Source organism: Schistocerca gregaria, chromosome 8 (genome assembly GCF_023897955.1).
Source record: "Schistocerca gregaria isolate iqSchGreg1 chromosome 8, iqSchGreg1.2, whole genome shotgun sequence".
Classification (NCBI taxonomy): domain Eukaryota; kingdom Metazoa; phylum Arthropoda; class Insecta; order Orthoptera; family Acrididae; genus Schistocerca; species Schistocerca gregaria.
The window spans coordinates 131859036-131883311 of NC_064927.1; the positions used below are offsets into that span (position 1 = coordinate 131859036).

General features: G+C 40.8%; 1 protein-coding gene across 1 annotated transcript in view; it reads right to left on the bottom strand.

The window, feature by feature from the left end:
- LOC126284070 (scavenger receptor class B member 1-like) overlaps positions 1 to 24276 on the bottom strand; it is a 322022-nt gene that overhangs the window by 48802 nt on the left and 248944 nt on the right. The window contains exons 2-3 of the mRNA XM_049982699.1: positions 20434 to 20525; positions 5538 to 5701 (exon numbers count right to left, since the gene is read on the bottom strand). Of these exons, the coding sequence (XP_049838656.1) occupies positions 5538 to 5701; positions 20434 to 20525 (256 nt within the window). The remainder of the gene's footprint in view (positions 1 to 5537; positions 5702 to 20433; positions 20526 to 24276) is intronic.

Here is a 24276-nt window from a genome sequence, read left to right on the forward strand (position 1 = left end):
AGTGTAACGCCGAGCATTGCCATGACGAACGGAACCCTTGGCCGTTACGTTATGTGGGCTGCATGAAATCGGGCGGAACTCCTCAGAGGAACTAAACGTTCTTCGGAAAACTTTGTTGATTTAAGCATTCTTACGTGCTCACTTTGCAGAACTGAAAAGTGCGACATGACACACTCGACAGGCATACTAGAGACACTGTACAACACATCTCTGCGAAGCTTCAACGCATGTTCTCTGTTGTTTTCATTTCGTGAACAATCAGAGATCAAAACAATTTGCCCCTAAAACAGCACTTAATATAACAGACCTTCTTAGAAGACACACTACAAAATTAAAAATGAAATATAACTAAAAAAACGCTTTTGTATTCACTAAGACCCCCTCCAAGTCCGTGTATTCGAATAAGGTACCACGGTTTCCATTTATTCTTCAGTGTTGCTTAGTGTTGCTTGTCGGAGAACGCGCGGAAAATGATGTTAAAGTGTTTATTTAAGCGGAAAATGCCAATAATTTGGTGTTGCGCGTCTGTATGTGCCGTATAATACCGCAAATGACCCATTTTCTGGGTAAAGTACAACACAATTCAAGCTTGCTTTATTCGTCCAGAAAGGACATCTATAGTGCCTAAGGCAGGTAAAGTGGCCACTTCATCTTATTGTCTTCGAAATGGCTGCAGATTTGTGGCGAACATTTAAAACTATTTTGTCTGGTAGTTTCATGGCGATAGTTGCGAGCAATCCTCTGCAGACAAGTGTCTTGTGTTGTCACTACGTCCGATGTAAGGCACGTAATAAATTCACTTGGGTCTATTGAAAGAGATATATACCGTGACGGTCAATTGCTACAGTGTTGCTAAAAGCGTTGTATATTTTTAAATGTATTTATCATGTTTCAAAACAACAGGATTAATTACAGATACACCAATGGGAAAACACAGTCAATACCTTCAATACGCTATACCAGTGGTAATATAACCGCTGACAGCGCCACTAAACAGGAGTTACTGAACACAATTTTTCGAAATTTCTTCACCAAAGAAGACGAGGTAAATATTTTAGAATTCTTATCGTGAACAACTGCCAACACGAGAAACTTAGGAGTGGATATCCTTAGTGTAGCGAAGCAGCTTTACGTACTTACTAAAACTAAGTTTTCCGGTGCAGATTGCGTAACAACAAGGTACGTTTCAGAGTGTGCTTATACATCTGTTCCATGCTTAGCTGTCATACACAATCGCTCTCTTGACAAAAGACTGGAAAGTTTCACTGGTCACACCAGTACTCAAGAGAGGAAATAGGAATAATCCACTGAATTACAAACACGAATCACTAATGTCGATTTTCAATAGGATTTTGGAACACAAGCTGTGCTCGAACATTAAGAATTACCTCAAAGAAAAGGGTCTATTGAAAGAAAATCAGCGCTGATTCAGAAAATCGTTCTTGTGAAGCACAACTGGCACTTTATTCTCACGAACTAATGAGTGCTATAGGCAGCGGATGTCAAATAGTTCCCTCATTTTTAAGTTGCCAAAAGAACATTGATACCGTTGTTCACAAGTAACTTCTAATCAAATTGTCGGACTGAACTGGTGATTTCCTGTCAGAGAGTTCGTAGTAATCACAGCCCGTAGTAACTGACTGAAAGTCATAGAGTAAACCAGACGTAATATTTGGCGTTCCCAAAGGAAGCGTTATAATATATCTGCTATTCTGATCAAAACTGTGTATTTAGAAGACAATCTGAGGTGCCCTGTTACATGGCTCGCCGATAATTCTGGCATTTCCCGTCTTGTAAAGTCATCAGAAGACCAAAACCATATGTAAAATGTCTTCGACACGCTGTCTGAAAGGTGCGACAGTTGTCTCCCAATAACGAAAAGTGTGGGATCATTCACATAAGTACAAATAGATGTCCGTTAAATTTCGGTTACATAAGACATCACACAATTTATAGCCTGTCAATTCGGCTAAATACCTAGGAATTACAATTACTAATAACATGGGTTGGCACTACCACATAGATAATGTTGCGTGGAAGGCAAACCAAAGACTATGTTTTCCTGGCAGAACATTTAACCGGTCTACTAAAGAGAGTGCCTACACTACACTAGAGCACTACTTTGCGGTGTGGGATCCTTACCATACGGGATTGACAGAGGATGTCGAAAAAGTCCAGAAGGTCATCTCGTTTGTATTAAAGCTTCATAATGGACGGAGTATCACAGATACGATAAGAAAGTGGCGATGGAAATCATTAAAACAAATGCGTTTTTTTTTGTTTTTTTTTGCTGCTGCAGTGAAATTCAAGATATTTTAGTCACCAACTTTCTCCTCTTAATGCTAAAAAATTTTACTGTGGGCAAATTACAAATTGAAAAATGATCATCATAATAAAATAATAGAAATCAGAGCTCGTACAGAAAGATTTACGACATCACTTTTACCACGCGCTGTGAGACAGTGGGATAAGAGACATAATTTGTAAGTGGTTCGGAGAACTCTCTACCAGTCCGTTAAGTGTGAACTGCACAAAAGTCATAGCTATAGACGAGATTATAAGACAAGGATATTTCATACAATAAGTATACTAAATTATTAGTATATCAACAACTTATTGAAAAACTACGTTCCATTATAACAGGTGCGAGATAAGATGGCGTCAAATTACGTAAGGCTAGAAACAGGCATTGGGTGGTGCAAGAAAAGAAGAGATGTCGTTTGCTACAGTAACCAGAGTATCCATTGTCCCAAGAAACATATGTAATGAATTTGAAAAGTAAAACGGGCTGGAACTTCAGAAATGTATTCAACAAATAGCATGAGTAAGAGCTCCTTAACAACATTTCTGGTATGGAATGAAGATATTAACGCATTTGAGCTTGGTTAACGGAATGATCTACCATATCTACTCAACGAAGACGGACAGATAGCAGGCAATGATAGGGTGACACAGTCTGGGAAGTGACATCCAAATATTAGTCTTGGAAAACCAGATTCCATTTCCATTATTTTTCGTTTTATCTCTCTCTGGCCACTTTTTCCTACCCACCGAGAAAATTGGTCATATTGAAGGCTTTCACTTAAAGTCACTTTTCTACTGCAAAATGACGTTTCTAAAAATAATACAGTTGCTTTATTGTTACAGAATGTATTCAGTTTATACAAATATACTTCATGTGCTTATCTGTGATATGATGTCAGAGAAGAACAACACTTTCGTTAGGGTGCCCATTTTATCCAGCTTTCCCCTATACATCCCGCACGGCGGTGATTGAACAGTGATTGGTACCATAAGAATTAAGTGAATGTCGCAGTAGGAAGAGCTCTATAACGCTCACAAAAAGAAATCGAGAGACTTGTGTAGCTCGCGAAAATGACTCCGTTTTATGTACGAGAATAGCACAGCCCTATGGAAGAACAATTTTCAGAACTGAATTTATATTACAAGATCTGTGTTGCTTTAATTGGTATAGATGTACCAACTTCCTTTGTGTCAAAACGTTTTTTATTGTATTGTATTGTAACATTTCAGAATCTCTACTAGTAACAGTGCCACGGAGGCAATCAAGTTGCGTATGAAATACTATATACTGAAGTGACAAAAGCCATGGGATACCTCCAAATATCGTGTCAGATCTCCTTTTGTCGGGAGTAGTACAGCAACCTGATGCCGCATGGGCTCAACAAGTCGTCGGAAGTCCCCTGCAGAAATATTGAACCATGCTGCCTCCTCAACAGTCCACAATTGGAAATGTTTTGCCGGAGCACGATTTTGTGTACCAACTGAACTCTCGAATATGTCCCATAAATTTCTGATGTGATTCACGTCGGGCAATCTGGTGGTAAAGTCACGAGCTCGAATTATCCAGAATATCCTTGAAACAATTGTGGCCCGGTGACATGGCACATTATCGTCCATAAAAATCCCTTCATTATTTTGGAACATGGTAATCTCCAACTAGCCGAACGTAATCATTTCTAATCAATGATCGCTTTAATTGGACTAGAGGACCCAGCACATTACATGTAACCACAGCCAACACAATAGTGTAGCCACCACCAGCTTGCACAGTGTAATTGGTAATTTCGTGGGGTCTGGGCAACTTTTGAACGCTATCAGCTCTTACTACTTGAAATCGGGCCTCATATGACCAGGCTACGGTTTTCCAGTCATCTGAAGTCCATCCGGTATGTCCACGAGCCCAGGAAAGGCACTGCAGTCGAAGTCATGCTGTTAGCAAAGGAATTCGAGTCGGTAGTCTGCTGTCATAGCGCAAGTTTAGCCGCACTATCCCAACGGGTGCATCCGTCGTACACGTTGTCCGTGCTGAGAGACAATGCCTGGAACTTGGTATTCTGGGCAGACACTCGACGCTCTGCATCTCGAAATATCAAATTACCTAACAGTTTCCAAAATGGAAAGTCCCACTCATTTATCTCCAACTACCATTCTGTGTTCAAAGTCTAATTCCCGTCGTGTGGCCACATTTCACATCGGAAACCTATTCACATGAATCACCTGTAGCAGCACCACCGTTTACGATAGGGAAAGTTAATTTTGTGCAATATTCAGAGCACAAGTTACAGTCACATGCGGGCTGGATTGCAGTGAGTTACACATACCAACAGTTGCGAAGTAAAATAGAGGGCACACGGCCGTCACATTGCTGAAAGAGTATATGTTGCTGTTTTGCATGTTGCAAATTACAGGCGGATGGTGTCCAGTGGCCAACATAGTGTGTTATGAGTACATCATGCGAAGTGGCGAATATGGCAAAACAGAGGCGCACAGGTGGATATGAATAGGTGCGGGTTCCTAACAAGATTCATTCAAGTGTGGCTCTCCTGAACGGCGGAGCGTGTCACACCACCAGTTACACGCAGGAGCAGATTGGGCGCCAGCGTTCCAGCCCAAAGCTTGTTCGACCCTATGAGGGAAATGCGGGATCCATAGCCAGCCGCCGGCGGGCCATTCCACAGCTCGCAACCACGGGTGGTCGTCGTGGCCTCCAACATACGCCAGAGGCATCCCGAGGCGAGGGTCGCAGAATCGGACTCCAAATCGCAGGCGCTTGTTGTTGCCGCAATCTCAGCCACGCCGGCGAGAAGCACGCATTTGGCTGCCAGCGGCTCGCACTGAGCAGCACAGAGTCGGCAGGGGAGCCAACCACTGAGTCAACTGCTGGCATTCTGATGATGCAACTCCGCTAGCATACAAAGCCAACACACAGTGCGTGCTACGCCACTGAGGCAACCATTCCGCTCCATTTCGCGGACAGCAAAGTGGTGTCCTCAGTATGCAGGACCTGGTGACACAGACCAAGAGGCATGGGGGCACTGTAACTGGAAACAATAAATCACTTTGAAAGCTCAGACGATTCTTAATACGTTGCCTTCTACCTCTCCCCGCTACATTTGGTGTAAGTGAGTATCGATATCCAATGACTTCTGTCACCCCAGTTACCGCATATTCTTCCAGCTGTACTGCTTACAAGAAAGGAAGATTTAGGGTTTATGTACGAGTAAGCAACTTACAGGTATACATAAGGCCCAATTTCGTCCACCTTCAGCTTGTCGTCGTCACCGGCCATGAACTCCTCGCTGTTGGTGATATTGAAGACGCGCACCCTCAAGAGAACCTCATCTGGCGGCGTCTTCCACCACTCGAACGGCGGCAGACCCGGCATCATCTTCAGCCTCTGGAAGACACGAGTTGCAAATCAGTACAGCTTGACGAACGCATCTTCTGGACGAAAAGACTACGAGAGCCTGGAATAACGTTTTGATTATCACTTCGAGGAAACCTAGTTGTACTGTGAAACCTGGTGTTACTCTTCCTGAATACATTCACCGTTCAATGTGACACGTTATTCCCAATGAGGAATGTATTTTGGCTGTTCAGGAAACATTCCACGTTCCAAATGACGTCTTCATCATTCTGGAAATGCCTGGTTCGCTAGGGCATCTTCACTCGAATCAAGATTATGGAGAGCGGAAGGGAAAAATTGTGATAGACCGAAGAGGCTGTATTTGTGACTATGTCTCCAGTACATAATGAGCTGATGTTCTGTCATACAACAAAAATACTCCCTAAGGCAGTTTATTTTATTTTATTTCTTTTTATTTTTTGGGTCATTGCATTCCCTTCGCCCTAAGAAAGCTTTCCACTACTCTAGGGTATAGGATCTCTGCCCCTTTTTAATAGATTTCCAATGCCATACAATCTCACTTGAGCTCGTTAATTGGATATAGCCTATATAAATGGATATAAACGGAAAGCGCAAAAGAATGTGCAAATAATAATTATAGACGACATTCAGGGAATGGATTGCATCACAATTCTCTATTCAAGGAAGCAGCGTTGTTCGAGTGATCTTACATTAGCAGTCAGAAGATCACAGCACGCACGTGGGGGAAAGAATGAACATTGAATTTCCTCCCTTGAGATTTAATATTTATCGTTGTTTAGTCTCACTTTTCTCCACAACCGAAAGTATGAGGGCCGTTCGGAAAGTAAGGTCCGATCGATCACGAAAAGGAAACTACTGTGAAAAACAAATACAGTTTGTTTCACTTGCAACATTTAGCTACAGCTTACATTACTTCTCTACATAGTCATCGCTCCGACTTTGGAATTTGTCGTAGCGTTGTACCAACTTTCTAATATTCTCGTCGCAAAAGTCAGCCTCCTGTGGTTTCCATCAATTCTCTACGCTGGTCAGCAGCTCCTCGTCTGTGCTAAAATGTGGTCTTCATAGCCAATGGTCCACTTGAGCAGAAATGAAACAGAGGAAACCAAGTTCGGGCTGTATGGCAGGTGCTCAAACACTTCCCATCGAAAAAGCTGCAGGAGCATCTTCATTGCCCCTGCAGAGTGCGACCGAGAACTGTCATAATGCAGGAAACACATGACAGTTATATTATGTGCGCTGCATGACATAAGGCGAAATATTGCCTCAGGCTCCAAAATGTGGAGGGAGACACAATTTCCCAGAAATTTTTATGTGCTGTTGTGCTCTCAGAACTGAATAGCTCGGCATGAGGCGATCGACGAGTACGCTAGATACATTTCTCAACACATCTCTGCAAAGTTTCATCGGATTTTCGCCGTGGTTTCCATTTCGCCCCCGATTAGACCTTTCTTTTCGAATAGCTCTCTTAAAAAACAAGACAAAACTATCATCATGGTTCCTTAACAGGGGGGAGGGGGGCGGGATGAACTTCAAATAAAGTAAAGGATGCAAAGATGGATGCACCTCGGAAAGTAATAAGCTGAAAATGTTTGCAATAACCTCGCATTTACTTCAAATAAACACTCAAAACTACGACAGGAGAGAGCACAATTAGTGGGTGATACCACTACAGATGAAGTAAGTGAGGCCTGAATCTAAATTCCACGCAGTGGTGGAGATTCTAGTGTTCCCTACTGACTCTCCCCTTGCTTGGCTGCATAGTTCTGGTGTAGAGAACTCCAGTATGGCAACATTATTAGCAAGCCGACACTCAAAGTTATTCTGCCAAAAAACAGAAATTCATAAATATATGAAATATATTCGCAGTTGCGAATATGGACCCTCATCAGCTGTATAATCGAATGACGACAGTGAAAATTAGTGCCGGGTGGGGAGTCAAACCCTGATTTCCCGCTTATCGGGAGCGGTCACCTTACAATTTGGCTATCCGAGCCGGCTGACGACCAAATTCAACCTTCCATATGAATCTGCAACACGTATTCGTATATGCATTATGTATGTTTACATGAGGAGGAACATTTTACTTGAAAGCCACTAGCCCGGTGTCGGAGGATAAATACGATATTTCAATGCCTATGTTATTCCAAATTACCATGCAATGTTCTCTAGGGCATGCGTGCGAAATACGATATTGCAGTGCCTGTGTTATTGCGAATTACGTTGCATGTCCGAGGGTAATTTGCGTCGTAATTCAGAATAACATAGGCACTATAATGTCGTATTTATCCGCTGAAAACAGGCAAGCGACTTTCAAGTAAATTGTCTCTATAGGATTACACATAATGGATGTAAGAGTACAGGCTATAATCACATGGTTTCCAATGTATGGAAATTTGAGACTGGCGGTGAGTCGTGCTTGCATAACGGAAAGGTAAGGAGCAACTTTTCACTGAAGGCGCAACTTTTCATTGTCGTCATTCAATTACACAGCTGATGGTTGTCCACATTCGAAATTTCAGATACATTTCATGTACTTCATGACTGCTGTAGTCGCCGCAGTGACTCTTGCTGTGAAAATGCATGGACGTCCAAAGGAACATTTCATCGTAGATCGGAATAACACAGGTACTGCAACATCAGAAATTCGTATATATCGCCACACGCAGACTACATGTCAATTGTAATATTGATGTTGATCAGCTACTGAAGACATGACCAACCGTTAGAGTGATAGATTAATCCATGGGAACGATCATACCTTGCAACAAATTTTTATACTCCACACGCCACAAAGGGATTTAATTAACGAAACTGCATGAACACCACCTAGATTGGATTATTAAATTACTGAACCGATACTGCAAAGGTCCGACTTATATAGGAGCGCTCATAAGAGAACGTCTTTGAAAACCACCACAGTCCTCACTTGAGCGGTATCTTTTTCAGCATTAGGGTGGTAATTGCCAATCACAAAATGTCGTGGCGGCTCCATAGATTCACCGAATCGTGGGACGCCAGAAAACCGCCAAAAACTTTGCGCTATTCTCCCACGAAAATTTACCAAGAAAATTCGAACTGGAAACTCAGTGGAACTTTCCACAGCTTTCAGCGTATGCTCTAAACTGGCGTTTTACGGGGGGATACCTTTTTAAAAGAGCCGGAAGGTCGTTGCCTACGACCATCCCAGGCCACAAGCCAGATCTGAAAAATAAGATTCAACTAAAAATAACGGAGCCTCTACATAGAAGAACCAAAGGCAAGCTACCCTGCTGTCTACCTACAAATAAATGAGCACTTACGTATTCAGCCACATGTTATGAGCTTATTATCGAAGAGAAACATGGTAAACGAATGGCGCAGGATACTAATACAAAAAGTAATGAAATTCTGTACAGTGGTTCTCCCAGCTCTCATTTCACATAAAGTAGTAGCAGAAGATCAGTCTGCTACGTGGACTGAATTTAAATTTTCTGGAGAAATATTATTCGAAAGGGGGCTGATACACTACCCTTTCATCTTGGATACGTCCCATAAGCTCCTCAAGATATTTATATAGCTTGCTCCTGTGAAAGTCTGCGTCGTACATGCATAATCTGTTAGCTCCGCACTATGACAGTCCCAACAACCAGCATGAACATAGCAGACGATGGTGGTGTCTTCGTCTCTTTTTGTCCGCAGTGAATCCGCATGTTTCCGCAGACTGCGTTGCTGCTTTGTCTATATGTATGTTGATCAAGCGGCTGTTTAGCTTCTGGGACGACCTGACACAGCTTCAACATTTCTCTTTGTAGCACTATTGGGCTGGTGGTTTTTTTTTTTTTTGAAAGGGTTTGAGCAGTATCTGAATCCAACGGTTGACGACTTTTTTCGTGCTCAGTGTTGCGTGCAAGATTTTGAAAATTAATGTATCAGCGATTTTCAATTTTTACATTTTCCTTGGTGATGCGCCATTCTTCAAGCTCCAGAGGATCCTCTTGCGTTTTCTGAGATGTTGTTCGTCTTCATTCTTCATCGCTCAGACTTGTTTTCGCTCACTCGAGGCCTCTGCCCAAGTAACCAATGTGCCATACGTTGTCTTCTCACTGGTCTCATACAGTCCACACTGACTTACTGGCCTGTGACAAAGTCCTAGGGTAAGTGTACCGCATACATCCAACGCCCTCTATTATCTGTAGAATATATTCTAATTTCTGTGTCTCCGTAAAACTTTAGAACTTTAGTCCTCTACGGTTATCTCTTGTAACATGGAAGTTATCTCTAGATATCTCGACAGTATTGTTCCGTTCCTTTCTTCTAATCAGTGTTTATCATATTATGTTCCCTTCCTTGCCTGCTCTAAGGAGAAGTTTATCATATTATCAACTAGTTAACTTTTCAGAATTCGTCTGTAGTACCGAATCTCAACGCCTCAATGCTATTCTTCCTTATTCCGAGCGTTATTCTTCAGCGTAAATGCAGGAATCACCGCATTAAGCGGAAAGTGAACAAGTCGACGCCTTGGTGTCAGGCATCCTGCACTACTCCTGAGCATGCCATGTGAACTGATATCCCGGCGAACGTCTCTATACTACGTCGGCTTACAAAGTTCACGCGACCTTCATACCAATGTAAATGGTAGTCAAATGATAACAAGAAAAATGTCAAAAAACTGTTTCGCATTTCAACAATAATTGCCATAATTGTTAACTCATTTATCCCACTATGAGGCAAGATAGTTGTTGCTTTCATGAAAAAAACCATGATCGTACCGCGGCGTGCACCGCTTTGTTCGAAGCCAATCGGCGGTCTCTCTTCATGGCTCCAGAAATATGGAAGTCACATCGGGAGAGATCGAGACTATACGGAGAATGTGCAAGAACTTCCCAGCGAAAAGTCTCCGGCATACTCGAAACTATCTTGGCAACATAAGGAGTACCTTTTCGACTGTTGTGAACCATGTCACTTTGCTTTTCTTATCTTAAAAACAGCTTATAATCCTTTAAGGTATCGTCCCTGGGGTCACACGTACCACGTCGCTAAAAAATTAAATCCTTCTTTTCCTATTCGTGTCCCTTTCCTCTTCTATGTGTTTCTATTTTTATTATTGAAAGGTAGCGAAATTATACCGTCATGGAAACACGTCATATCTCTAAAACTTCTGAATTCACTGGAATATATTTTATTAATTATCAATTAATTACCTCGGTAGCCTACAAACCTTTCCGAAGCTGCTCAAACCATTGCATTTGTTACGTATAAGCGTCTATAAATGGCGTCTTTTTCAAATTTTGTGAATAAGTCGAATTAAGTACGAAGTTCAATCTCTATTTCTTACGAAAACCGTGTAAAGTTTCTAAAATTCACATTTGGTATAGATCTCCACATCCTCTCTGAGCATATCAAAGCATCCGTTTCTAGTTTTAATTTTGGGCCAGAATTACGTTTATATTTGATCAGGTGAATCATTTGCGCCTAGATGTTTTGTGCTCTTGAAGTTGCATGACAAATACTTGGCGCAACGGAAGCGGCAACACAGAGACAGCCGACAAGCCAGCACACTTCCCATTTCATTGTAGACGATAACACAACAACCCGTTATATGTCAAATGACAGCTAACTTCAGTCTAATTACACATAACTGGATCTGACTGTTAGTGAAACGTGCTTGCAAGTGGTTTTTGCAGACATCATCAAGAAAACCGAAACCAATGGATAAAACACTTTATGAGGAACGATAATATTTAATAAACTTGTTGCATGTAAGAGAAAGAAAGCGCAAAATCATAAAATTCAACTTATGACGGCAAAATTACTGTGATACAGCAAATAAAGTGTTTACCCACAAATCCCAAGTTGAGAATGATATGATGTATGTGAGGACTTCTAATCTGGCGCACTTCATAGCTGGCGCCTTGCGGCAATTTTCTTAAGCTGGCGTCATAGTACCGATTGTTGCCGCTAGAGTGAGGTGGGTGTGCCAGTTACGAACGAACTGTGGGTTCGCCGGTGCTACACACACTTGATTAGCAGCGTTAACACGAAATTTATGTTGAGCAAATCTAAGCAGAATTTACTCACACGATCATTTTCCACAGTCAATTATAATGTCTCATTCTGCATTCCGCATGAATGTTGCAGTGATAAGCTGGCCTCTAAGCAGTGTGATACCGAGAGAGTAGCGAAGTAGGCCAGCGCCAAAGACTCAAATAAGAGTCAAAAACAACCAAAAAAGAAAACAACCATAGGGAAGGGTTTAAAAATTAGGTAGTACTTAGAAGATGCTTATACGAACTTAAAAATAGCGTTGAGGGTATGTATGACAACGCCAGCTACTGCTTCATCTTCTGTACTCAGTTTATGCAAAATAAATGATATAAACAACTACTTAAGGTCAAGTACCTTGTCGACAAAATTTTATTAGAATCGATGCGGCTTGAATACCGATTTTATCCAATCATGCCCCCGCGAAAAACGCCGAGGACAAACACGACACAGCTACTACATTTGACATCAGTAACGTAATTGGTAAGTTTCCTTAGCTTCAGACAAAGAAACACAAAGCAAAATTATAATAAAAATATAACTCCCAGAAAGAAATAGTTTGTGAACTGTCAGTTATATTCCCAAATCAGTAAATTAATAATTTATGAGGACTATATTATTATACATTCTACTTTATTACACATTGTACTAAATCAATGTACTGTACAGCAGTTGCCATAACATAAGAAATAGAATTTGTTTTATTTTAATGTTTTTCATTAAATTTATATTGTCTGCAATTTACAAAATATTTGATCATACAACCTTCCAAATCCGAATAATATAGTTATATAATAAATATCCGCCGCAGTTTTCCGTAATTTCTAATTTATAGCACGAACGGTTTTGAAGCTTAAAGCTTCATCCTCAGGTATCATCAAGTAATTATGGAAATATACCTCTAAACGTACTGTGGTCGGGCCAGTCAGTCATGGAGAGGGGATCACATCCACGACAAAATAAACGCATGGGAGCGTATGAACAGCAGCCGCAACTCCCCCCCCCCCCCCCCCCCCCCTGGAGAGCACGACATGAAAATGACTACAGCTGAAAATGAAGCTTTAGGAGTCGAAACTTGTCGTGCAATACATATTACTGGGGCAGCTGATGCGGAATTCTGCTGCATAAACCTGAAATTTATTAATCTAAGCAAAAAAGTGAAGCAACCAGAACCAGAGGGGGAAATGAAAAATCAACTTTATTAACTTGGAAGGCATGTAATGTTATTTCAATTGTCAGACAAGCAACACTGCGTGAAATAACCGCAGAAATCTGTGTGGAACGTACGACGAACGTATCCGTTAGGACAGTGTGGCGAAATTTGGTGTTACTGCACTTTGGCATTAGACGATCGACGCGAATGCCTTTGCTAACAGCACCAATTCGCCTGCAGCGTCTCTCCTGAACTCGTGACTACATCAGTTGGGGGCCAGACAACTGGAAAATCATGGTCTAGTCAGATGAGTAACGATTTAAATTGGTTAGAGCTGATGCTATGGTTCGAGTGTGGCTCAGACCACACGAATCCATGGACCCAAGCCGTCAACAAGGTACTGTGCTAGCTGGTGGTGGTTCCTTAATGGCGTGGACTGTATTTACATGGAATGAACTGGGCCCTCTGGTCCTGCGGAAACGATCATTGGACATGGATATGTTCTGCAACTCGTGTCCATTTACAGCCATCCATGACCCTTATGTTCCCACACAACGATGTCAAGTTACCAGGCCACAATTGTTTACGATTGTTTACGTTCTGGAATGTTAAAGCGAATCGTTTGGTCACCCAGTTTGCCCGACATGACTGAAGATGTCAGTTCGTGCAGGATATTCTGCACAGGAAACACCTAAAGAAGCGGCAAGGCTCACTGTCTTTGCAGGGGACTTCCAACGACTTGTTCATGCCCTGTCCAATGGCTGAACTGTGCCGGTAAAAGGAGGTCCAACACTATATTAGGATGTATCCCATGACTATTGTTAACTCAGTGTGCAATTTTGTTGGTGGCCCTTGGTTAAGGCTGTGTATCCATTCGTTCATCTACGTCACTACCTTTTACAGACGAAACAACTGTCTACGTACACAACAGCTTCTATGTTGTTTAGTTGAGATGATACGGTTTCTACACTCCTGTCCGCAACTGAAGAGCGTTTGATCTCCACTAAAGACCATTCATCAAGCCTATAGTGTTTAGATAAATCAAACAAACAGTGACAGGACAACTATGAACACATAGTGTATAAAAGTCTGCGTAACTTCCGGAACATTTTTGTTCTACACAGATACCGTGTCTGTTACTTAAAAATAAGGACTATACACAGCAAAACTGAACTTGTGAAAGTTTAGCCAAGGTTTGCCGGCATGTGTGGCCAAGCGGTTCTAGGCGCTTCAATCCGGATCCGGGGTGCTGCTGCGGTCGCAGTTTCGAATACTGCCTCGGGCATTGATGTGTGTGTTGTCATTAGGTTAGTTAGGTTTAAGTAGTTCTAAGTTCTATGGGACTGATGACCTCAGATGTTAAGTCCCATAGAGCTCAGAGCCATTTGAACCATTTGAAAACACAGAAACATGCGCTAAGCAAGAAACGTCGCTTAGTATACAGGGTGATTCAAAAAGAATACCACAACTTTAAAAATGTGTATTTAATGAAAGAAACATAATATAACCTTCTGTTATACATCATTACAAAGAGTATTTAAAAAGTTTTTTTTTCACTCAAAAACAAGTTCAGCGATGTTCAATATGACACTCGAGCAATATCAACCCGATACTCCAACTCGTTCCACACTCTCTGTAGCATATCAGGCGTAACAGTTTGGATAGCTGCTGTTATTTCTCGTTTCAAATCATCAATGGTGGCTGGGAGAGGTGGCCGAAACACCATATCCTTAACATACCCCCATAAGAAAAAATCGCAGGGGGTAAGATCAGGGCTTCTTGGAGGCCAGTGATGAAGTGCTCTGTCATGGGCTGCCTGGCGGCCGATCCATCGCCTCGGGTAGTTGACGTTCAGGTAGTTACGGACAGATAAGTGCCAATGTGGTGGCGCTCCATCCTGCTGAAATATGAATTGTTGTGCTTCTTGTTTGAGTTGAGGGAACAGCCAATTCTCTAACATCTCCAGATACTGTAGTCCAGTTACAGTAACACCTTCGAAGAAAATGGGACCAAAAACTTTATTGGGTGAACTGGAACAGAAAACGTTCACCTTAGGCGAGTCACGTTCATACTGAGTTGTTTCACGCGGATTCTCAGTGCCCCGTATACAGACATTGTGATGGTTGACTTTCCCATTAGTGTGGAACGTTGCTTCATCACTAAACACAATCTTTGAAACGAAAGATTTATCTGTTTCCATTTGAGCAAGTATAAAATCACAGAAATCGATTCTTTTAATCTTATCAGCTGCAGACAGTGCTTGAACCAATTTCAGACGATAAGGTTTCATAACTAACCTTTTTCGTAGGACTCTCCATACAGTTGATTGTGGAATTTGCAGCTCTCTGCTAGCTCTGCGAGTCGATTTTCCTGGGCTGCGAACAAATGCTTGCTGGATGCGTGCTACATTTTCATCACTCGTTCTCGGCCGTCCAGAACTTTTCCCTTTGCACAAACACCCATTCTCTGTAAACTGTTTATACCAACGTTTAATACACCGCCTATCAGGAGATTTAACACCGGCCGTCTAGAACTTTTCCCTTTGCACAAACACCCATTCTCTGTAAACTGTTTATACCAACGTTTAATACACCGCCTATCAGGAGGTTTAACACCATACTTCGTTCGAAATGCACGCTGAACAACTGTCGTCGATTCACTCCTGCCGTACTCAATAACACAAAAAGCTTTCTGTTGAGCGGTCGCCATCTTAGCAACAACTGACACTGACGCCTAGTCAACAGCGCCTCAAGCGAACAAATGTACAACTAAATGAAACTTCATAGCTCCCTTAATTCGCCGACAGATAGTGCTCAGCTCTGCCTTTTGTCGTTGCGGAGTTTTAAATTCCTACAGTTGTGGTATTCTTTTTGAATCACCCTGTATTTACGAGAATCCGGGTGGGCAGACATCTTGGGTCTAGCAGTTTTGACTGGAATGATTATTGAGTTTTCTTCGTTCATTATTTGAGTCACTGAAAACAAGGCTGGCACGACAAACACATATGAACGAAATTACATGTGTTAACTGAGGAGTCTATAGCGTCATACGAGGAGCCTTCTATAAGTAATGCAACACACTTTTTGTCTGCCAATTTAGATTGGAAAATATGCTGAATTAGGTTAAGCCCCTAGAGATTGCCGATAATTTGCTCCGCTATATCCAGCCTACAAAAGTGCGTCTGTAATGAAGGTATGTTCCAAGCAGAGGGCTATAATGAAGTTTCGTTAGCTGGAAACCGGAACTTCGCATATTCATATTCACGTGCGGAATGTCTACGGAGAGCTATTAGTGAACGAAAGTACAGGGGGGTCGTTGTGCGAGGCGTCTGTCGTAATCGGCACGAGGCAATGCAAACTTGTCCGTTATTCCACGCGCCGGCCAACCACATACATCTCAGACTCCTGCAGTGTTGAACTAAAGCGTGTTCGTCACGACGAAAATGCAAACGAACTTCTTCTTTCCATGACAGCGTAAGACTTAGCGCAAGCCCGTGCACCCAAGAAGAGCTCATAGAACTTCATTGGACTGTTCTTCCTGATTCGCCGTGCAGCCCGAGACCTCGACCTTCCGACTTTCTCCTATTTGTACCAATGAAGGATGCCCTCCGCGATAAGCAGTACGTGGATAATTGGGAAGTTATTGACGAAACAAGACGTTGGCTTCGACTTCGACCAGTAGAGTGGTACCTTGCGGGCATACCGGCTCTGCCAGTAAGGTGGCGTGAGGCTTTTGCATTGGGCAGGGAGTGTGTTGAAAAATAGGGTTTTGTAGCGCAAAGGGTGGGAAATAATATCGTGTAATGGAATCCTGAATAAACTAACCTGCTTTGAGAAAAAGATTGTGTTGTGTTACTTACTGAACGCCCATCGTGCATGTTAGCCACGAGACATACTTATGTAGACCCACGAAGCTACGTAAACGTATCAAGCAAAAGAAACACAAATGAAAACATATTACTACTGTAATGCTATATAAATTTATGTTTTTTTTTCTTTGTGAAATGCTACACGTAACTAAAATCAACGTAATGATATTTGGCTAGACTAGTTTTTGTAAATAGGGCCGACAGAAAGGAGCTTTGTGACTTTGATCGTCTCGCTGTTGCACCATAAGGTTCCACGTTTACGTGTACCGTAATTGTGACTTAAGTATGTGGAATTTCTTTAGTACTATTAGACCTGATCAAATAGTATGATAATAACAACAATTTTGTAGGAATTTTTGGATTTTTTTCAAAGGCTATAAGAAAAATGTTCGTGGCGAATTGTTCGAGGGTATAATGACCGAACGCATTACGTGTCCTTTTGTTATTCATTTTGCTAAGCAGGACATGTCTGAAATCGATATGCCGATCATTTCTTTCAGTTCTTTGCCTACATTTTTAGTTAAGAATTTATGTCGGGCTGATGGGTCACATACCTTCGAACAATGAGGTGAGAGATAGCTTCACTAGTCTCATGTACGAATGGACAGTGGTCTGACGTATTTCAATAATGCTTAATTACCAGTTACCATCAGTAATTATTATTTCCTCTTGAATCAGCATAATCGGAATTGCCGGTTTTTCAATTTTGATCAAAAAATGGTTCAAATGGCTGTAAGCACTATGTGACTTAACATCTGAGGTCAACAGTCCCATAGACTTAGAACTACTTAAACCTAACTAACCTAAGGACATTACATACATCCATGCCCGAGGCAGGATTCGAACCTACGACCGTAGCAGCAGCGCGGTTCCGGACTGAAGCACCTAGAACCACTCAGCTACAGCGGCCGGCTTCACTTAAATTCAGTGGCTGGCAATTACACTTCGTTTAAAATATCACAGCTTTTTTCTTCATCATTAAATAATTTGCGAAATAAGCACTGCAAGTCTGGCCTTGGTAAGAAGTAGGACAACGGCAGTTGAATATTGTCTCGAACACAGAATTAAAAGCATAAAAATTTAGTTATAGCTGTCATAGCGTAGTATTAGAATTAAAAGCATAAAAATTTATTTATAGTTGTCGTAGCATAGTATTAGGATCAGAATTAAAACGATCTTTGGAAGACTTACGACCGAATAATGAAGAAGTGATAGATAACGTTCCATTAGAATTTTTAAAATCGTTGGGAGAAGTGGCAACAAAACACCTGATGTGTAGAGTGGAGGAGTCTGGCGATATAACATCTGACTTTCGGAAAACAATCATCCACACAATTCCCAAGAGTGCAAGAGCTGACCGATGTGAGAATTATCACATAATCATCTTAACAGCTCATTCATCCAAGTTGCTGACAAGAATACTATACAGAAGAATGGAGAAGAAAATTGACGATCTGTTAAATGACGATCAGTTTGGCTTTAGGGAAGGTAAAGGCACCAGAGAGGCAATTCTGACATCGCGGTTGATAATAGAAGCAGGACTGAGAAAAGAAAGGTCAAGACACTTTCATAGAAGTTGTCGACCTGGAAAAAGCGTTCCGTTGTGGTGGGTGAATGTCCCTCATATTACAGTAAGACATTACAAAACACCTATACGAACACTACTCGGACAATATCTACAGAATGAAGTCACACAGATCGTTATAAAGACAGACTGGAAAACGTCAAGACCGGCACTGGAAGCTGTAGGTAAGAAAAAAAAGAATAGTGGAAGAATGGCTTTAGAATAGGGAATGATAAAACAGATAATTAAGTTGAAGGAAAATAAAAAGTTTACCTCGTAAATCTACGTGATAATACAGAGGAGATTGGAACAACGTACTCGTATGTAAAAAGCGCAACATGGCCAAAAGATTAGTAAGATAAGCTCATCAAGAATCGTTGTACAGATTTATATCTGCTATAGAAAATGACGTGTATGCTAAATAAAAGGTGACCTATAAACACAAGCTCAACAAGCAAGAAAAATATGTAGCAAGAATAAATGGCACAATTAAAGATACTTGTAGAAAAAGTTACCCAAAACTTTGGACTGAAGAAGATGACAGAGAGAAAGAAATAAAAACTGCAGAGGATGAAGGGGACCAACTTGTGTATCAGGGAGATTACATGACACACTGAATAAGACACGGGACGCCCTGAAAGCGGCAGAGACTGGTGGAGTAAATGTAGAACTGAACTGCAGTGGATTGAAGCTGCAAATGAGGGTCGTAGAGTTCTTAAAGGGATGCTGAATGATGAGGCTAGTGTCTGAGTAGTGGAAGACAGCAGAGGTAATACCGCTCTACGACACGGGAAGAAGAAAGGTCTGTGAAAACTGTAGAGGAGTGAGCCTACTAAATGCTTCTGCTAAACTCTATGCTATAGAATGAGAAAGATATCTGACACCATCCTAACGGAAGAACAAAATGGTTCTGGATAAAGACAATCTCACAGTAACGATTTTAGTATTGCACCTCATTTATCGAGAAAGATGCGAGTACAAAATGGTTCAAATGGCTATGAGCACTATGGGACTTAACATCAGTGATCATCAGTTCCCTAGAACTTAGAACTACCTAAACCCAACCAACCTAAGGACATCACACACATCCATGCCCGAGGCAGGACTCGAACCTGCGACCGTAGCGGTCACGCGGCTCCAGACTGAAGCGCCTAGAACCGCACGACCACACCGTCCGGCGATGCGAGTACAGCCTAGAGACTCACATCACATTCGTAATGAAAATGCTCTCAACAGGCTGAACATAAGTAAGCTTTCGACACAGAGCTCGATGTTATCCCAGACCTTCAATGCAGGTAATAAAGACTTTGTACCAGCGCACAGGAATCACAGTAAATACGAATCATATTCCTTACATACTCAGCCGACGTTGTTAGACAGTGGAAACTGGAAGCTAAGCAAGGTGTCATATTAGTACCAAGACACAAAAGTAAGTACTCTGGTCTTTACCGATGAACAAATAATTATTCAGAAGATAGACAATGGCCTCTAGTTCACAACACATCGTTTAAAACAAATATGGAAGAACTGCTATCTAAAAATTTCAGTAACAAAAACTGCAGAACAGAAGTTTCCAGCTCTCTCTAAAATAATACTATATTAATACGAAAATACTGTCACTAATAAATTAAAAATGTTTCAAATGTCATGTGGAACAATAAACAGTTAAAATTTTACAAAGTGATAGTTGTCCCTATTGTAACAAATGGAATTCAGTTTTGAACCTCAAGAAAAACAGCAGAATGCCGTCATCTGAAACGAAATCTTCAAAGAAAATACCCTCAGAAATATAACACAAAACAATACGAGCGGCCAATATGCTTCTGTTTAAAAGACTGACTAAAAGATGGGGTAACAGTTCACGTTAGAGTGGCCCAACTGAACGTTCATATTACCATATCGTCTCGTTCACAAGGGGTTGCTTAAAAGCGGGGCGGGGAAGGTGGGTGGGAGAAGGGTGTAGGCATTTTGTCTTCAGAAAAATTGTTCCTGTGCCGTGACGTGTAAAGACGTTTCATGCGAAGACTCTGAAGCACTCTGAATGTTTATGGAAAAGTTTAGCAGTATGTGGTGGTACGGACGTTCGTACCCAGTCCACAAATGCATCAATTAACTTTCAATCATCTTCTTACCTCGTTCATCATGATGTCGAACGGTGTCCATATAAGGCTCAGACAGCCAAACAGCAGGCTAAGTCCACCTCCAATGACGAGCCAAAGGATACCTGTAACAATGAGTGAATGGTTAATATCCCTCAGTACTGCTAAATCTGTCGCTGTAGAAGTGTTTCATGTATCTATCAACAGGTATAAATTATATATTCGACTACAATGCAGATACATCATTTTGGGGCAATAGCTAGAGATTTCAGTGAGTATAAAAAGAAAAATATGTGAGGAGCATGTTCAACAGACTCAGTATATCGAAGTATCGAAAATGTTTGTGAGTGCATCTGTGTATTGACATCATCACAAGACTGTTTATGAATCCTTGTATAATCGCATTGCCCTATGCAACTATCAGTGAACAGCAATCTGAGAAGTGCATTTCGCTATGAAATAATTGACATTTCTGAAAAGGGCAAGTGAAAATATCTCCGTCTACTGAATTCTGTTAGTGTGTAAATGAACAGCTGTTTTCAACAGATACAACATTTCACGCTCTACTAATCGAAAAAAAGTTAACAACAAATAGTAATCGCCATGATTGTTGAATTCGATTTCGGGAGGAACAGGTTTTAAATCTACTTCCGACTCTCAAGAATCAAGTTTTAATAATTTCTCCAAATAATGTGAGACGAGTGGTAGCATTATTTCTACATAAAGAACATTAAGGATCAACGTCAATTCGAAAGTAAGTTCGTAAGAGATAGACTGCAAGCTCTGAATTTGGCGTTTTCCCAAATTTGTTTAGAGAAATGACGAAAAACATAAATATGGATTATAACAGCTACGTTTATGACGTGTCTCCTTATTTCTGCAAGTCGAAGCATCAGCTGTGGCGAAACGAAAAACGTCACACAAACAGACTTATGTACATTCATACGCACAGCTATTTTAATACATGTATTACATAAGAAGCTGAAAGGATTCCTGTTATGCTGTTCTAAGAGAGTTTATAAAAAACTGATTCGAAAAACGTGGAATTCTGTTGCGAATTAAGCAAATATTTATGGAACATGAAGTAAAATTTCTCATTCACGCGTTTCATACTTCTCGCTAATTTGACAGCTACAGTATTTTTGCATCAGAGATATGTCTTCAGTCAGCTGTTGTGTACTGTAGTCAAAACAATTTAGTTTATAGGCTCTCAATTTTATTTTGTACTAATAATCTGAAGTGGAAGGGATTAAATCAATGCATCACATTATAACATTTGGTTAGTTAAGATTTTGAATATCATGTTTGTTACCTACAAAACTGAACTTAGGTATCTCAGTACCATTCTGCAGTTTCTAATCGCCCAGAAGAGTATTTTTTGTCCGTAGAAGGAGCTATCTCGGTTAGAATTCCAGTCGCCACCAATTTTTAAAGCAAACGAGGAAAGTAAATAAAGTGGTCATACTGAGATCTATTGCCCTGTTCGAACAAAGGAGTGCAGCAACTACAAAGGATATTACAAATCGCCAATAGCAATGAATATAATGTTCTGGATATACTTGTCATTACAAAACTAAGCAGATACGCAACATTTCGATACCCTTCATTATCACGATCTTCAGAATCAGCTAACTGATGTGGCGACTACGGTGAGCCCCTTTTCTGATCGGTAATCAACCTATAGCTGTTTAAAATTGCCACTAAAATGTCATTCAGCCAGCTACCGGTTTAGTACTGGTTGTAAAAGCGGATCACAGCAACTTTCGAGACGGGTTATTGCTTCGAAGATGACGTAATTGTAGTTATTGAAAGCTTAAGTTTCCAGTTAAATTAGCATCTGCAGGCAAGAACGTCAGAGAACGATACCTGCTTTTTACTTTGTCGAGCTCGGATTCGCTGTTTCACAAAAGCTGCCATCTTACTACCGAAACACAACTGTACTTTCACTTCAGCAATGATCTCAAAGACATTATTTGGTGCAAGCGAAGGGAAAACCTATTTTTCCTACGTACGTAAATCACAATAAATTAAAATAACATGTGGCGGATGTTTACTGTCGTCTTGTATGATAGGAAAAATATCTTTTTTAAGTAAAGGCAAAGTATTCAGAGGAGCTCTTAGACCAACAGTGATCCGCGACAGCGAAATATTGGCTCCGAAGAAGACACACAACCTAAAACTCCATCCAACAGAGATATTCATCATATGAAGACATCGTTCATGACAAGGTCTTTAATGAATATGTAAAGGGAAAGCAGCAGCGGTTACAGATTACAGAATATTGCAATATTATACACAAAACAGATGACCTCGTGGTGAAGAAAAGTCAAAAGTGATTGACATTCCGGAACGTGAGGCTTCCATCTTAGAGAATGGAACCTCAAGGCTATAAAAGCCGATTCCTTGTAACGGGACACTGCGAGGAAGTGGAAAAAGAATGACGCTAAAATCACATTCAGTAATTAGTTGAAGCGACAACAGTGTTTTGATGATCAAGCATAATAAATGCTAATAAGCTGCATCAGTCCACAGGTAATTCATATTGCCGAATCTGATCTCAATCTTCTGGCATCGTGAGAGAGAAAAATCGTCTCGAATAATCACAGACACCATGCGGATTGGTGTTTTTACTAACATGAGAAAAGCATAATATTTGACTATATTATGTATAAATGATTGCTGTATCTTATAAGACTTTTGCCATGTCCAGAATTACACATCTTGACTAAGCCATTAGCTTCCACATGTGAAGACGGCAATAAAGTGCTCAAACTGCTAATGCGAACATTGTAATTTTTAAGCGGTCTTGGACGTAATACATTATTTGACAAACATTTTAAAGGTTACATACTTTCATTTGGCGATACGTCAATTGTTAAATAGCTTGAGAATATTTGACGAGTGGAAATATCAGACGTCTAAGTGCAAAATCTTGCATTTATCAGCAGATTCAGAAAACCATCATCTTCTGTTGTACACACCTTACGTTTGTCGTAAGAATTGAGAAAGTATATTATACTGCTTACCTAATCACTGCAAAAAATAATGAAACAAATTACAAAATATATAATTCATTACAAACTTCATAGGTACATACCAAGGGAACTTACTTGTCCTTAGTGCCGATAAGAAAATAATTTTTGTAAGTGCTGTTAATACTGAGTCACTACGTTTAACGGGTTCCAACTTACTCTACTTGTAAAAGTAAAATACTGACGTAATATCTGGTGACACGAGGAAACCTATTTTATAAAGCGACATAGCACGGAGAAATATGTTATAAGGTTCTCCGTCATCATCAGAGGGTTTTAGAAACTCAGTGTTGTAGTACTAAAACAATGCAAAAATTTTGAGGATGTAAAATCCGGTATCAGTGAAAAGTCCCCTTAGAAAGATTATACATGACTGTGCTTAAACTGACACACAATAATTTTAGTGCAACGCAATCTGGCTTTCAAAAATCCCTACAAAAGAATGGCACTGACTAACATTAACCTATACCTTTCACAAATTACTTACCTCACAAAAATCTTCGTTACTCGAACTACTGCAATACAGCGAGCGCCACTACTGCCAGCTAAATAAAAGATTCAAACTACTGAAGGCACTAACTATTGATAGGCATAGTTAGCAAATGAAAGATTTTGATAGAGAACAAACGATGTATTTACCTTAATAGTGTTCAAAAGTCATAATATATATAGCAGTTCATGACATCCAGTCTTCCAAACTTTAAAACTCCGCCATTTCTCTCCTTACATCTACCACTGCTGGCGGTTCACCTCCAACTGCGCAACGCTACGCGCTTATCCAGCTGCCCAACACTACAATGGCAGACAAAAATGCAAACGAGCCACAGACTGCACACAGCACAGC